The sequence below is a fragment of the Argiope bruennichi genome, chromosome X2 (assembly GCF_947563725.1).
Source record: "Argiope bruennichi chromosome X2, qqArgBrue1.1, whole genome shotgun sequence".
NCBI classification, from domain to species: domain Eukaryota; kingdom Metazoa; phylum Arthropoda; class Arachnida; order Araneae; family Araneidae; genus Argiope; species Argiope bruennichi.
In genome coordinates this window covers 55,189,306-55,207,887 of record NC_079163.1, presented here as the reverse complement: position 1 = coordinate 55,207,887, position 18,582 = coordinate 55,189,306, and the positions used below count along the sequence as shown (strand labels likewise).

Here is an 18,582-nt window from a genome sequence, read left to right as displayed (position 1 = left end):
CTTTTTGCAACCATAAGATGCTCAAGAATACATATTCATTATTCATCGATAATGATAAGCTGCTGGTAGGTAGTGATTGCAAACTTATTGACTTTTCCTATTATCGGTAACTGAGTAAAATTTTCAAACAAAACCGCTGTACGGTAAATTATTGAAAATTCTTTAAACAGTGAATATACAATAAAAATTCAGAATAAAAATACATTTTAATTCCTGCATAGTGTAGCAAGAATATACACGAAATATAAACAAATTTAAACAATTTTATGTCGTATTATTTTTAACATGTTCACAAATGGATCTTATATTCAATTATTTATTTTATATAATTGTCCTCATTGAGAAATAATGTTCGTGTATAAGTAGCGCTTATACACGATTTTTTTTATTTTTTTATAATGAGAACTATTATAAATAATTCAATACGTGATCTATTTGCCAACATGTTCTAAAAACTAAGCACATAAGTAACATAACTGATCATTGCTTTGGTATCCTAACCGTGATCTAATTTTTGTACAAAATAATTCTGCTGTAGAAAGAACTGTTTCCCTCTTGAAAATATCACATTTAACAATTTTACTGATATTACTGTTAGCGGCAGATTGTCATACTGTATTTCAATTTTTATTTTGATCAATAAAATTTCTCTTTTATGGATATTCAAATGCGTTCAATAGCAAAGTATCTTTACAACTGTTCAGTGCTGCCACCTCAGCGAATGCGGTTCTGCAAACAAGAACAAAATAGTGTATATTAATTTATCGAATTACAATAAAAACAACATAGAAAAATGGTTATTGTAGTATCTATTCCTAAAGTTCCATACATTGCCAGTTTGAGTCATTTTTGACCAAAGATTCTGACTGCAAGCTATGAAGCGAATACTACATCTTTAATAGAGCAATAAAATGATTCCGATTGACGAATCAGTTTAAAATGAAGACTTCGAAAACAGAAAGGAGAATGAAATGAGGATAATGTTTAATTTAGAATTTTAAAAAATCGTTTGATGTTTTCTAATGCATATTGTCTTTGTAATTAGGTTTCCAGCAGCTTACAATAGTGCTGAAGCGATGTTATCAAATACATTTTCAGCTGACTAGCATTCAATATTTTTACAAACACCACAAAAGTGAGGCGTTATTTTTCATCAAACTTACCTCTTCGTCTTCCATAATTTCGAGCTGCATGCAAATATAATAAATATAGTTTTTTTCTTAAAAGTACTACTAAAAATTAAATTAAAAGACTAAAAAGCTAAACCAGCTGCTAAAGAATAGAATTCTGAATAAAAGTCGCGAAAGATTATGAATAAAATGATACATATCATACATACATTTCAGATTGTCTATTACAACAGGCATCATATTACATAATAAAGATAATAAACTACAATTTATTAAATTAAAAAATTCTATCGAAATATAGTAAAAACACAGCTACTTGGTAAAACTTTAAATGCTATTCCCTCGAGAATAATACCTATCGAAAAGTATTATTACGATAAGGAATTGCAATTTGTTCGGGAAACTTCCCGAATATTTATACATTACGAATTACAATATTAGTATATTAATACAGTAATATTACAAAACAACTGTAACGACGGAGCTGCTTTGCTACAAGAGTGCTAATCCCTTACTATAAAAATAATTGAATAAATAAAGAAAAATAAACCGTGCTAAAAAGAGAGAAAAATGGTAAAAAGTTTATAAAATCTGTGAAGAAATAAAAGGCAAGCTTATTAACTACAGATGAACTAATGCACAGCTTACTTAAGTACTGCGAAGAAAATATGAAAGGAAAAAAAATTAATCTCATACACTAACAGTGTCTATTTATTTTCTCGTACAATATTCTAAGAAATCAGAATATTTTATAAAACCATTTTTTTTTTTCGTCGTGTGATTATTTTAAGCAAAATTTTTGCGCAGTAGCTTCTGAGGATAAAGACTCCTGAGCACCCGAGGGCAGAAGTCTGACTTTTAGCTCAAATGAAGATAGCACATACACACTCGCTTGCACAACCCCTTTTTACAGGGGGGCTCATTCACGCACCTCACAGAGAGAACAGAAAGAAGAAAACTACCATGCCCGAACCAGGACTCGAACCCGGAACGCCTAGATCACGGGGAAGACGCGCTACCCCTAGGCCAGGACGCCGGCTTATAAAACCATAAAAAATATGAAAGTACTAATAAAAAATTTCATTCGAACGAAAAACATTAAATGATAATGGTTTATATATTCAGATCTCTATTTCGCACTTTTAGTCTTTTTGAAAGTGAAATTAAATTCAGACAAAAAAAAAAAAAAAAGATAAGTGGATTAAAAGTCGAAAACATGAATTCCATTCAAGAAATCTAAAATTCCAAGTGTTTAACTTCAAAGAACAATGCATGATATAATATGACAAAAGTCAAGTTAGAAGGAAAATAAAAATTCATGAAACTGCTTACATTATAATTTAAAAAGAAACATTAATTGAAAACAAAAGTCATTAAAAAGATTGGAAGATAGTTCGGTAATTGGACGAATGTAATTGAAGTTCCATTATTAAAATTTTAAATATAATTGAACAAATGGCACAGAGCTTGAATACGCATTGATCTAAATTTAGAATAATAAATATTTTAGATGAATGACGATTTTCACCAACTGACTAAACATCAAAAATATTTCTGGTCAAAAATCAAACAATCACCACGTTGATGAAAATCGTACAAAGACAAACAGCATGAAGCTGAATTCACTGAATACTGCTATGATCAAAACTACCTTCCACCAGTGAAGACAAACATACAGAAATGTCTGCAGAAATGAGTTTATTATTACTATGATTGCCTTTTAAATATCATTCCGTTCCTTTCAAAGAGAAGATCTGTTTGCGGAAATAAATCTCACAGAAATTCACACAACTTCCGAATGTTTAACGTAGGCACCTAGAACGACGGCGGAAATGAATTAGTGAAATATTTGTAAAAGCAGATGGCGTTATAGCTGTAGAAAGCTCGAGCATGAAAGGAAATAGAAGTCTGTGATACAAATGACCAGAATTTGACTTAAACCTTCATGCCCAAGGCTTTTAGAAATAAAGTAACTAATTATTTCGAACGAAACGATTTTCTGTAATGCGTTTCCGTAAATATTTCGAATTTCTCCAAAATGTTTCTTTAATTTCTCGTTTAATAACTTTACTGAATTGTTAGTTTTTTTTGTTTTTTTTTTAATTTTGAGGATAAAGAAGCAAGACTTGTGGATGTCAAATCATTTAGAAATAATTACTACGTTTAGAATTTTTCTCAAATGCATTTAAAATTTTAATACCAACAATTATGCGATAACCATAAATAATTGATTTTTTTTCTAAGTGCAAGTAGCAAATATCAAAATTTATTTAAAAATGTGTATTGAAAAACGAAGAGCAAAACTCTATGATTCTTAATAAACAGGTGATAAAAATGAATAATTAGATTCTAAATAATTAAGATTATTTTTAAAATGTGATTTTTGCTTCATATTTTATTAAACAAAAATGCAGTTCACAAACATTTAAAAGGGAATCACTACAACTATTTCCCTTTGGGCAATTTATAAAATTTTAGATTAACTAATAATCATAATAATGAACATCTTAGAGATAAATCTATACAAATTTTTGAACCATGTCTTTAGCTTAAGCTCTTTCTACATTATTTTAAATTTAAGATTTTGCACGAAAGAACTTGAAAAGAGCATATACCTAAGCATGCTGACTAGCAATATAGCAGTTGAAGAAAAAAGTGAAAAGATAAAGCACGTAAAGGAAAGTAAATTGGGTGTTAGAAAAGTACCCATGCAAGAAAAGATAATGAGAGGGTAAATTATTTTATGTTAGCAAATTACCTCTCGGAAATTTCTTGGTGCCATTGTATTTCTGGGAAGCAAAATCCACAGAAGAACCTAAACAAAAAGGCGCTTGTAGCTTTTAACACAAGTGAAAAACTGGTAAAAGTTCCCACATGTGGCAATAGAAACAACCGAATTTACTTATATACACATCTTGGCTTATTTTCGAATGCCTATTTGAAGACAATTTCATGATAAAATGAACGTTTTCATCACATTATTGGCGATTACTGTCATTAATTGCTTGAAAGTTGTGAAGAGTTTTGATATTTGATTTCCAAAACAAAATTAAATTTTATTAATATACATATTTGGTACACGAAATTAGTCAACTTGATTGATAAGGATAAATTTTGTAACTATAACTCATTCAAAGTTAAATATAAGTGATAAAGTGTTCAATGAGCACAGTATCTTTTCTGCACACGCTTTTTATAAAATCCGTTCCACCTTTACACATACTTTTTTGGTTAATTGAAAGTTAATAATTTTTGACACGATGACTCAATACAAAAACGAGAATGGAGAGGAAAATCAGCATTTCATCATTATATTTTTATAATTTAAATGAATTCAATACTAATAGGACGAAAAATTTAATTTAAGGATGTTTTAAAGACAATACACTACAACATAACGAATTATTCAACTCAGATAATGATTACGATATCGCAACCTGTCTGAAATTTGCGCCGAAAAAAAAAAAAAAAAAAAACAGCCGCTGAAACGGATACCCCGCAAAACAAATATTTAATTAATGCCAGCAATTAAACAAATACAGAAAAGACCGAAAATCCAGATTTTCAAATATATCACAAAATTGACATCATTAGTTAATCCTTTAAAGGGCCTTTTTTTTTCTAGTCATATTATGTTAAAATATTTTTAGGCTTGAAATTAGAATAAGAAAAGGGATTCATTTAACTTATTGGATCAATTTAATTTGATTAATTAATTAATTTGGTTAATTAATAATTAAGTAACAAATCAAGCCACATCATTTTGTCTGAGATAAAGAACTGAAGCATCTAAGTTTCTGACTTACTAAAAAAATTTGTCAGAACATATGCCAACCTACATAATTTCATACAAAGATTGATAAATTTGGTGGGAAGCATACTTCCCACGGCCCTAAAAAGGGTTAAAAGTATTCTTTATAAAGAAGCCAATTAAAAGAATTCTAATTACTAACTTTACTGGAAAAATAATACAAGTATTTCAAATAATAATAATAAAACCCATGTGAACGGGAAAACATGCTTTTACAATAATTACCATTTACAGAACAGAAATCCTACCCTTTTCCCGTGGTTAATCGATCCGGATTTCCGACTTTCTGGATTGCATATTCAGGTCTTCAGTAAACAGAAATTTAAGCTTTCCACGCGAGTTTCCTTACCAACACTTTTGAAGCTTCGTAATTTTTCTGTGTTGTTACTAGGATACTTAAAACAAATCATGAAAATGAATGAGTTTTAACTTAGTTTGATATTCATTAGGACAGAAAAGAATAATCCTTTTTGAACTAATAATATAATGCAATAATTAAAATGCCTACAGGAACTAAGAGTTGATTTGCATAAAAATCAAAAATATATTATTTAAGTAATTCGTAGTTACAGATGTACAGTTACTAGCTGAAGTAATTTTTTTTTTATTGTACGATACAACAAGTTTTAGAAAATTTTCAATCGAAAAATGCCAGATACCGTGACAAAATTTTCTATTCCGTGTCACTCCATTTACCCGACCGATATGCCATTTTGTCAACACGTAAGCACACAAAATATAAAATCGTTAATCTTTGTTTAAATTGTAATTATTATTTTGACTAGATGAGAATCATTCTTAAATGCAACCAACAATATAATGTAATTACAAAATATTTATGGGGCTTGGGACTTTGAAATGATATAATAAAAAAATACTGCAATTTATAATTAAAAAACTAAAAACTTGTTTTTTTTTTTCTTTCTTCTTCTCCCCCTCCTTTACTATTTTACATTCCCCCCCCTTCAAGCTTATGCTTTATCATGCTTATTTCAGTGAGGCATAATCTCTTATAACAATGCCAGTAAAGGTTATTTAAACTTAGTTGCATATAGTTAAATCAGAATTCACAATAATTTGGAATCTAAGAAAATAATTAAAATAGGATAATGGCAATTGTTTCATTAATCAGTATAGGTTCTTTTTATGTTTTTATTCATTTATTTACCACAAATAAAAAAAATCATTAATGTAGTTCATTTTTTAAAATTGCCCTACTAAACAAATAATTACTTCAGATGTTTTCCTCAAAAGGAACAAATTATTCGTGTTCACCAAGGAAAATTGTTTCCACATCAACTTCAAAACTTAAAAATCAACCCATTAATGTAATTAACCAACCGGGAAAACCCGAAATTATTAGGTTCTCATTTTATCCTTCATTCGGTACAAATGAGTGCTTTTGTTTTACAAATTTCTAGATTCGAGGATTAATTTTTTAAACCATACCAAAATCAAACTTTTCAAACGACATAATTATGGGCCCTGTCACTTCTGCTGATTTGGTTCCCCAAATCCGTTCTGAACGAAGTACTTTCATGAAAGCTACTGATACTGAAATTCCGGTGAATACTGAGCTGTTCAGGAAACAATTTTTATTCATTCAAAATTATCAAGAGATGCTATCAACGGCTGGCTACTATTTATAGTACTCTGTTGTCAAAATTTGGCGACAACTGGTGTCAATATTTTAGCCTGGCAACAATTGGTACCATGCTAATGGGGATGTACCGATGAGTAACAAAAGCGCAATAAAATATTGAATACCTTTCATGGGCAATAATTAGTGGAAGAGTTTCTCTTCTCATGCATATATAAAGTATAGCATCGCAGTGAATTTGACGCAACGACACGAGATAAAATATCCAAATTGGAATATTTTGTAAACCTCTGTTTCATAAAACTCAAAAGATCGCACGCAAATATTTTCCACTTGAATAGTCCATTATCACGAATAGTTGTTAGCTTTCATTATAAACTTATACGAATTTATTTCCCAAATTTACTTAGTATCTAAAATTTACTTAGTATCCAAAACCTAAGTAAAATTTACCCAAATTTTACTTAGATTTAATAAAAAATAAATCAAAATATTCAATAGTTTGGGTTTTATTCAATATTTTCGGAACATATTACACAATAATCAATCTTTAAAGTTCGAAAAATAAGCTTTTCAAACATAGACATTTTATTTCCATACAAATATTCCTCTAATTTTAAGACATTAAAAATACACGCTTATTTTACACTTTTCATTGTTTTAACTACAACATTCGATAATAAATACATTTTTTGCGTGCAAACGTTATCACTGCTATATAGTTAAAAGTAAAATTAAAAAATAAAATATAGACGTACAAATCAAGCCTAGAGTTTCATCATTTTGATACGTTTCAAGCTAGAGTTTCGAATTGCTTATTTTATATATATCCTTTTCGGAGTAATTTCAAGCTAACAGATGAATATTATTTGATTAATGCCATAACAATTTAAAAAAGCTTTTAAGAATAAGCTTTCATTAGTGTTACGAAAAGATGATTTTTTTTCTTTCAAAATCGGCAGGACAAAACAAAACTAAAAACAATGGTATATTAAGCCACAATAAATATCATTAAAAAGATTATTTCGACATTCAATAAAAATTAAAAATATAACATAAAGATGATTAGAATTTTAATTTACTTACAGTACTGCTTTCAATACCCAGCGCTTTCATAATTTTGTTTTGAACCCTTCAGAGTTTGGACACAAAATTTATTTTATACTTTTTAGTATACTAATAAAAGAATGCTTTAAAAGCTTATTACTTCACTTAACAATACAAATCTCGCTCGTCTGAATATACACTGTGCAGAAAAACACTCAGGGTGATAAAGAAAATGGTTGCATCATTAAATTCGTTTTATGCAACTGAAATTAAAAGATATCCAATATAAACAAGCCAAATGCAGTATTTTGTGTCCGCGTCTTTATTTGTTATAAAGGACCATATTTGGGGTGGCCCTGACCAACGCAGAAGCTGCTGGACGTTTGTTCATGGAAAGTCATTACGGGTAGATTCAATATGCATCGATCATTTGTCAATTGTAATTGCATGCGATGACACACAACCAAAGTTCGAGTACTCGTATACCACAAATGCTCGATGGGGAAGAGATCGAACGACTTAGGTCAAAGGGGAAACTATGCTTGATGGAATACAGATGAAATATCGGATGAGTGTATTAAGTTGTTTGTTTTTCGTGCAGTGTTCCCAATGCAACATTTACTAGGTGACTGGAGTTTGGCAAATGGAAAGCTGGGCAAAAAGAGATACTATTTTCTTAAATAACCCTTTAAAGGGTCATTTTACAAAATGCCGCGCAACTGGATTTTTCGAATAAAGATCCAGAATCTAATTTCCAAAAGAAATTCATTACTTGATGAAATTCAGTAAATTTTTAATACACTGTTTTAGTGTAGAAAGTATGCTTCCCGCTGATTATGGAATGTCATCAGATGGTGGAAAAAGAGTTTAAAACTGTCATGGGATAATAATATGCATTTTTATTGGTATTAAGCTTAGGACCATGCTTATTTTTGCCATTTTTTCAATGAAAAACACTTTACCTACTCAATCAGTTGAATGGAGTAAATGAAGTCAACTTTACAACATTCATATTTCAATATCTAGAGTCACTCATGTGAGTAAAAAAATAATTCAGCATTTTATATTATATGCATTTTTCTTTATATACAATTGTGGTGCAATTAAACCAAAAATATATTTGATTTCAAGTAATTTAAACTGCCATTTGAGATATTGTTTGTGAAGCATTACTGTCACATTTTTAACGTGCTAATGTAGAAGAAAAGCAATGAGAGATTTAAAAAGAGATGCTATAATTTATTTAGAAGAAAGTTCAGCCCTGATTATTTCATTATTAATATTTTTTAGATAAGTTAATAGAAAAATTTTCCATTAAGTAGAGATTAATTTTAAAATTCGAAAGTACATAATAATACTTTAGCTTCTTATATTCCATAGAACTTTGATATCAATTAGAGCATGTAATGACTATCTCTAACAATTTTTTCAAAAGAATAGAAGCAGAACTCTATATTAAAAGAATAATTCTTTACTGGATAAAATACGGTTTTGCAGACAAGAAGTTTGTTTTCTATGAAAATATATATTTATTTAATATATATTTCCGTATAACTAATTGAAGTGTACATTAAGATTTTAAAAAAGTCATATTTTAATCAGTCGAAATGAGATTCCTTGAGTTCATTTGGACTTTTTTTTTTTTTTTTAACTTCATATATTTTCAGCAAAGTACGAGTAAAGAAAGTAAATATATTTATGTTGTTTAAAATAGATGGCTTGACAGTTTTCAACATTAATTTTAAATTTCTATCTTTCCAGTTGTCTCTCAAGCTTATTGCTGCAATTACTGGTTCGAATGATTATATTGTCAGCTTAATGTATATATTTAAAAAGCATTTGTTCGTCTAATGCAACGATTAAAACACGTCCGACACAAATTTTACTTTTGGGCAGCTGCAGGAACTATAGAAACATTGGCAGGTTATTTGAAATATGAGATATGTCCAAACAGGTAGTGAATGTGTCACTATTTGGGAAGAATTTCTCAACATTCCTGACAGCCCTAGTGATCAGTCATCAGTTGAAGTTTCGTAAACAACTGCATCCGATCCATTTCTGTCGCTCACTGAGCGATCGGCTCATCCATAAACTTTGATGGAAGCAAACTACGACGGAATTCAGTCTCTCGCATTCCGAATAGCATTTATTACAATGTCATGTAATAAAAGACCATAGAATACGATACGATATATGCTATTTTGATCCAAACAATTATGGTACTTTCCGGTAACTTAAGAGTTATTGACAATAAATCCCAATCCCAAATACGATCTCGTGCACACATGTTCGTGGAGGCGAAAACAAGGACAGTGCCGACATCTGCTAGACAGTACAATATTAAGAAAGAAAACTAATTCAAAAAGCTATATATCAATTTGAAACATTTCATTAAAATTGTACAGATAAATTTATTAAACTTTTTATCGTTAATCATAAATTAATGTTTCATTCTCTTGTTTTATTTTTCAATTTATAAGTGCTCTTGGGGTCGCAATTCGATTTTAATGCACATGAGATGATGCAAAATATTAAATACAAATATAGAGGAATTATGAGTGGAAAATGTTTGAGAAGTCCATCTTTAATCTAAAAAAATGGGTCAGTTCTGCAGCGAATGAAATGTTTATTTTAAGAGATTTATTATTATTATTTTGGATAAATGTTATAGATACTGTCATTTTAGAGCGTGTATATTCAATTACATTCGAGTAATCACAGATCATCATTTATCATTATCCTCAAAAAGCAATAAATTCATATCAATAAAACTTTATATGAAGTACTGCATACTTAAAATCATCAAAAGCATCATAAATCAGATTCAAGAAAGAATTAGCAAACGCATTATGGTAATCGAGAAAAGAAGTTATTGTATTGCTAATAAGAAAGGACGCTTTATTCATTCAAATATTATAAACTTTACATTTTACATTTAAATCTGAAAGGTGAGCTGTCAAATTCTTTTGCTTCAAATTTTAAATTTCAGCAGTTTTATTTAGGGAAAATATATCTAGAATTTCTTTAGTCTTTAGAATAAAAATTTGCGGATTTTAGCCCATTTGTATAATGATTTGAGAGGAATTTTCCTGGCAATTATCATCAAAGCACAGCTATGCGCGCAATTTTTTTTCCCCTTTTCTTCTTGCAAAAAAACGAAACATTAGTAAGAAAAGTTACAGCATCTACGCACGCAGCTAGCGGAAACTGATGATTGCTAAGTGAGATCAAATTCTTAACTTCCATGTTATGCGACGATTTCAGATGGTTTACAATTTTTTATTTTTTTTTTATTTTCTTGACATGATCTTTTTGGACAGCTATGTTATTTTCAAAGCTATTCATAAAGATAGAGCATTTCACGTTTTCATGTAAAAATTAGTAGAAGAACTAATTGAATGAAATAAAACAGAAATAAAAGCATCAGCAACATGAAAAATTCCACCACATCCATCAAAATTTACTGGCTAACATTTTTTTTTTTTTTTTTTTTGACTCATTGAAATAACTTCATGTTTAAAGAATCATTGGCAGAGCCTGTTTTATCTTGTCTTGACAAGCCAGAATGTTTTTATTGGCTTATCTTACATAAGGCAGTAAAAACATTCTTTAATTCAATCACGGGAAGCTCATAAACGTTGTGTAGTTTGCTTATCAAAAAAAAAAAAAAGAGAGAGAGAGAGAGAGAGATAAAGAAAGATTTTATCAGTGTGTTAACTGCTGTGTGGTTATATGTACTGGCCATTTCAAATGCTATCATACTACGTAAAACTATTAAATTTATTTTCTCAAATTACTTTCAATGTTTCAATATATTACTTTTGAATTGAATAAAATTATAAAATCTTTGTATAATACGCCATTTTATATTTCGTTTTTTTTTTTGGGGGGGGGGGTGATATTGATCGATTTCCCACTTTTTCGAATGAAGCAAATGGGTTAATACTTGTATTGATCGTTCTTATTCCAACACGCAAAATGTACATTTCTTTAGCACAATATTTTTCACTATCAAGGCGCAAGTAATAATTATTTAAAAATAGCTGCATGAAATAAAATGTTATCAGGCATTTGAACAATTCAGACATCAAGCAGACAGTATGTCTTTATCGGCTCTCATTCCGTAAACAGGTTGAAAAATTCGAATGAAGTAGTGACTTTATCTTTCTTAATAAAACTCACTGTCAGCACTGCACATGTCTGTACAGCTCAAGGAAATGGAATTCTTCACGGCAGAATTAATTTATTTCATATGGCTTGTGTTGCAAATAAAAATATTTTTTATTTGGGTAACAGAATTATGTAATACAATAAAAAATTTCGATAGGTTTTTAATATTTTTATAGTATGTATGTGAAAGCAATAAACACAAACAACTAAAATGTTTGATTTCATTCACAATGTATTGCGACAAATACAGAAAACTTACTTATACAAAGTATATATAAATTAGTCAGTGTTTTAGAATACATGAATAATAAAGAAATAATAAAAACTTATTTTACTGGAGAAAACAATAGGCTATTATAGAAGCCTAAAAATTAGCTAAAAAAATGATACATAACTGACTCTTTATATGGTAAATTTAGGAAGATGTTATTTAAAAAGAAATAATATGTTTATTATAATTCAGATAATCAACTTACGGTAGAAAGAAAAGATTCGAATTAGTAAATTTAAAATTCAATTACATGACTCAAAAGCAATACAGAGAGACAAAAATTAAAAAAGCCAGTTTCCATAAAAAGTTTTCAAAATATATGTGTTTAGATAAACTAGATCACGTTTTATGACAGAAATGGAAATCCTGAAATTTTAGTAATATTTTTAAATTTATATATTAAAATCATTTACACAAAAAGAAATTGCATCGAATGCCCTTCCATTATCTTTAAGTTGAGTGTATTTTATTTTTAAGGCAGAAAGAAATCCTATCTCTTTAGGAGAAGTCAGCACTTTTTTGAAATAAGACAAAAAAAGTATAATTCTAAAGATAATCATACCATATTCAACAACAGAATTGCTACAACAATAGTTACGTCTCAAGAATGACTGATTTTTATTAAAAGGATCAAGAAAACAATGATTATATTTACACAGGCCTATTTTAAATATCACTGAAGGAAAAAACGTATTAATGAAATTTAAAAAAAAAAAACAGCAAAAAAAATAATAGTCGGTAATATTACAACTTATGCATGAAGCACACTGACAGAACGAAGAGAAGGGAAAAATTAATTAAAGATTTGGAATTCTAAACAAATATAGAACGAGAAAAAAACACGTTCTAAATTTCTACAAATAATTTTTACATAGCGATTGTTCCACTCAATGTTTTATCGATGCATTTTTTTAAAAATAATTGTTTACAGATAACATCACGGCCAAATATAATTTTGAAATTTTTCATTGAAAGAAAATGAAACAACGGATAAAAAGTTTGAATTGCAAATTTACAAATAAAACTGGATATTAAAAAACTACAGAAAATGTAGATTTTATGAAAAAGTATTAAAAAATTTCGAGACTAGCTCTTTTGTCTTGAAACTATTTTATATATTTTGGAATCTGTCACGGATGTCCATTTCTCCAGAGTCGTCTTGCAGTGATATTCTTTCACTCTATGAAGCGCGCATGCCACTCGAAGCAACTTACACGACTCATACTCGCATCGGTGTAAACTTTTGTCGAATTTCATAAAAATGTCATGTCGGGATTGCAAAACAGCACAAGCCTAAGCATAGTATCTTAGCACGCTGTCTTATGAATGCCGATGATCGTTGCTACTGTGTGACTTTGTGGTGCCATCTATTAACAGGTTACAGAAAAATCTGGAAAATTTTTGATACCACATCGTATATTTCAAAATCACACAGATTTAACACGCAAATGCATAAATGAATGAGTCAAAAGGATCAAAATTATTTTATTTAGCAGAGAGATATAGCAAACTATGAATCTATAAAAGCTCCAATGACAGATTGTTTCCTTCTTTCTCTCCTTTTGCTTTTGGTAATCGTTACTCTTGCTTTTTATTGATCAGTGACAATTCAAATTGACATCACGTAAAAAGTTAATAGCAAATGCATCAAAAGTGAATGACTTCTTGCGCATTTAAAAACGTGCTTCGATATAGTGGAACTCTATGAAATTCAACTGTCTTTTGCAATATAGAATTCTATTATACAGAATGTCGATCACTGGTGTTTGAAAAAAAATTTAAATAAATTAGGATCGATCGTACTCTGGACTTTTTGAATTCGAGATGTGATACACAGGATATATTTTCCCCTTTCTGTGAACTTAATTTTTATTTATTTTAAACGTCATTTTAGCTCAAATTCTAGCCTGAAGGTGATATCGGGAAAGTTATATAAAGAAACTGATAAATATTATTTAAATCCAATTTATTTTAATGTGGAGGAAAAACGCAAAAGAGGAAAAAAGAGGGGAAAAAAAACGGAAAAGGCCACAAAAATTTAAATGGAATTTCAAAACACTGCCGATTCAGTGTTTAAAAATATTTAAAAAAAAAAAATAAGTGCTTTGGATAATCAAAAATTAATTAGTGCTTTTAAGTGCTTTGAATAATCAAAAATTTTTGAATCGATAAAATAAAAACGAATGTGAGTTCAATCTTTCGCTATCGATTCAGTCGAATAAAGCATTTTAAATGCATTAATAATTCGGCCATGCATATAAAATAATTCAATTCGGATAAAAAAAATTAAAGCATTCATTATTATTATTATTATTATTTTGAGCAGCAGTTTAAAAATATGTTTCCTAGAAAATTTTCAGTAGCAGAAAAATGTATTTTTTAAAATCTCTTAATGATTTCTAAATAAATATTTGTATAAAGAAAGAATTTCCTTGCTTAAAAGGAAACGGTTTGCAGTGATTATGTTTCCGAATTTTTATTAGCACGTCTATATCAGATATAACTGAAATAAGAATTCCAAACCATGAAAAAAAAAATATATTCCTCAAAAAACACTAAATATAATCGAAAAATGGTGGTAACGTTAAAAACTAAACAATGAAAAATGGAAAGATCACTAATATTTGAAATTAACATTAATATTTCTTGACTAAAGTTACTATATATAAAATTTTTTTGCATAGATAATCAAAATTACGAAACATTTTTAATTTTGAATAGTTGTAAAGAACGGCACAAATCCAGATGGGTTTAATTTAATAATAGGCACTCTTTATATAAAATCACACATCAATGGCAAACAGCATTTATCAAAGTTATATAAATATTGCATGATGTACGTGGTTATCGACACCTTTCTATGTGCAGTAAGCCGCATTTCATTAAAAGGAATTTATAATAGTATAGTTGAATATTTTTCGAAAAATTTACGAATCAACATAGTATAGTTGGTTAATATTTTCTGAAGTGTTTACGAATCAACAACATAAAAAATTAGAGTCAGAAATTTTCCCACAAGGTTGCGAAACAACAGCTGGAGTTGAAATTACGGAATGCTACTATATTTATGCTTCCAAATAAAAGACTAAAATTCAATTAAGAAACATAAAAATTAATAAACGCAAAATCATACAAAGGGTTAAAATAAAAACGAGTGCAGAGAAGGTATAGCTTAATTCTGACGAGTTGGCGGATTAGATGGAAAAATCATGTGATATTAGATGAGTCTGAGTTAGTAAATTAAGAAACGAACTTGAAACAAAGTTCATATAATTGACTGTGATTCGCTTATACTTTCAACGTAATTGACGATATTTCATTTGAGAAGTAAGAAAAAATGCGGTTGGTTCAATACAATCATATTTATTAAAAACTATCACTTCTGCACAACTCGTTCTCCGTCTCATACTATTCTCTCTTTGTAAATGCTATCATTTGCTGAAATAAGTGGCCAGACGTCAATTCGCCAGAGCCACATTGTAGATTCATCAGTGGAAAGGCACTTTTAGTTGCTGCTCTTATTTATACAAAATCTATTTTATAAAGCAATTCCTAGGAGGTCACTAAATAAGTTTCTATTAGTTTAAGAATTTTACTAATTTTGACGGGTAGGCAAAGAAAGTTCTATTAATAACACCAATCTAAGCGGTAAAAGAAATAATAATAATAATAAACTCATTGGATAAGAGAAATTTGTAAAAATCAAGACTGGGCATTTCATTGAAATGAAAATGGATACACTCGTTGAATAATAAAAAAATCACGGAAACTACGATTCGTTTTATCTTCAAGTTCAGTTCAGAGTATTTATATCTTCAGAAGCTTAACAGAACATCAAAAATATAAACAAAAATGCATGCAAATTCAAGATACAATGAAGTCTCCATTCAACAAAGAGTTCTGATTAACGAGTCTTTCTACAGAATTTTGACTTTGAAATTTTTTTTTATATATTATTTACTCCCCACATTAGGAAAGAAAATTTTTATGTTATGAAATCTTGCCAACATTTTTTTTTTTTTTTTTTTTTTTGCACTGTTTTCTAATTTTTATTGTGTCGAAATTCTACATTAACCAAATTGTCTGCAATGAAAAATGGCAGTATCTAATAAAAGATAAGTGTTGCATTTGAAAGATATGATACACATTAAGACTGCTGAACATCCTAAGTAACATAACATATTAAAATGTATTACGGAATGTAATGAAGACCTTGCAGTGAATGCTGAAGATGATTTTCATGAGAATATTTTTTAAAAAGGTCTTTGAAGGAAGAAATACTAACAGTATTTGATACAACATAAAGGGGATTCTAGTTTTAAGAAAATACTACTGATTATGAATATAAATCTTTAAAAGTGGGAACATTTTATAGAAAAATATGTTCTTTTTATAAAATAAACTTTTACAATGCAGGTTTGACGATTTCTTTTTTATTGTTTAAAAGATGTTAGAATGGAGTGGTACGTTTCAGTTTTTTTCCTTATCATTTCCATAATTTACAATTATTTCCATAATTATTTTTGTTTCACTAATTTTCTTTATAACGAAGACTTTTAAATGGAACGATGAGATATTGCCTAATAGAGACCCGATTGTATATGTTTAGGAATGTATTTCAGCAAACTATGCCGAAATATAACAAATGTCCCAAACCGAAATTAATTATTTCATATATTTAATGCTACCTTTTTGATGATCTGATACCCTAAAATTAGATTACAAAGTTTGAAATCGAAAATGAGATATAAAAGTAAAATAAAACTCAAACTCCAAAAATTCGAAGTTAAAAAAAGTTATCAATACCTTTTAAGTTTATTATTAAATTAGCATAAAAGAATGCTAAAATTTCATATATTTAAAAAATTGTTCAAGAACTCGCTATATCTCGAAATCGCATTGAATATCTACTGTATGAAAAAATTCCCCCCTCCCCGGAATCTGGGCACTTTAGTAGATTCAGACATCCATATTCTCCGGAATATCGCGTGATCGAATCCTATAAATAAATCAGCTCTCCCGATTCTACATTTTTCTCAATGACAGTTCAATATCCGAATGGAAATTCGCCAATTAATCATCCCTTAGTATACTTGTCCCGCGTACTTTCAACAAAGAACATCTCAGATTCGCCATCCCTAAGATTCTGCAAGAGGAATTGTTAGGTTCGACAAATAAATTTATTGCTACCAAACACACATGCATGAAAAATAATGGTTTTTGAAAAAAGACTAATATACTATTTTTTTTTAAATTTTCTTTTCGCTAGTGTCTTCAAGCAGGTATTGGCTAGCTTCAATTATATTGGCTAAAAAATGCATATTAGATCCATCCAAGACAAATATAGCAGGTGAATGAAATATAAATAGTCTCTCAAAGAATTAAATCGAGAGGTATCAAATAGATGCTCGTAATTCGGGAGAAAAACAAGATATTGAATGCATTATTATTGCATCTAATTGTTTAATCTAAAAATAAGGTTCGCTAAGAGATTTTACTGAGACGATCTCAGTATAGTGAAAACAAAGCAGGAAAACGGAAACCGAAATCGATTCGGACTTAACACTGATTAATAGTACGAAAAAGAAGTATTAAATCCTTTCATACACAACAGGGTTAATTAATTGACAAAATAAAATAGATAAGGGGTTAGATTTATTTTGGGAGGTATTTCTCATTTAAAAATTTGTAATTCTAAAATAAAATTTTCTGATGGAATCCGACAACATTTAAAACTGCTCAGGTAATATCAAAGATTTATTATAACGCTTCAAAAGATTTTATTTATTTAATTTGAAAAAAAAAAACACCTTTGATTTGTCATGAACATTTTACATTACCACTGCACAAATTTCTTGTGGCGATATTTCTTCTACGTGCATTATATTGCTTTTCCCATTTTATAAGTTGGATTTCCTTACAAACTTGTTTTCTTATCCGAGAACATTTATTGATTATTATTAAGTTAAATTTATCAAAAAATAAGTTTATTTAACTTGTTTCAGGTGCAAGCATTCTTGCATCTTAAATTATAAATAATTATGTAAGAACATACCAAATCCTTCCCAAGTCCCTTTAAATACCGTAAAATACATTCAAATTATGTTTCTTGCAAAAATTGAAAATAACTGAAGGGCAATAAAGAGAAGATTATAATTCAATAACTATAAAAAGTATACAGTTATAAAAATAATTACTGAATGATGATATATATAACCGCATCATTTCAAACATCTAAATTTTTTGCTCCCCTTTCAAGTTTTAATTCTAGTGCTAATGATGCTTGGATCTCTAATTTTAAACGAGAATTGAATCAATTGTAGCACAATCGTTTCGGTTATTTCGGACGGATAATGTGAACGTCAAAGAATTATTACTTTTATCCCCGGTTTTAGACATGTGTATTGTTCCCATCCTAAAAATCTAACCTACCCCACGAGGATCGATCATAGGGGAATGTTCATGTTTAGACACGCATTTAGAGAACAAAAAATCTTTTGAACCGATAATGTATATATGACATAAAATAATCGAAGCGAATTCGTTCTTGTAT

At 28.9% G+C, this 18,582-nt stretch overlaps 1 protein-coding gene across 3 annotated transcripts in view; it reads right to left on the bottom strand.

The window, feature by feature from the left end:
- Window positions 1-18,582, bottom strand: part of LOC129960678 (cytoplasmic polyadenylation element-binding protein 2-like) — a 92,577-nt gene that overhangs the window by 14,364 nt on the left and 59,631 nt on the right. Inside the window, exons 4-5 of one of the 3 annotated variants that reach the window (XM_056074243.1) lie at window positions 3,889-3,945; window positions 1,164-1,187 (exon numbers count right to left, since the gene is read on the bottom strand). The exons of 1 other annotated variant lie outside the window; for it this stretch is intronic. In XM_056074243.1, coding sequence (XP_055930218.1) covers window positions 1,164-1,187; window positions 3,889-3,945 — 81 coding nt within the window. The remainder of the gene's footprint in view (window positions 1-1,163; window positions 1,188-3,888; window positions 3,946-18,582) is intronic. One more of the 3 variants, XM_056074244.1, reaches the window with a different exon arrangement.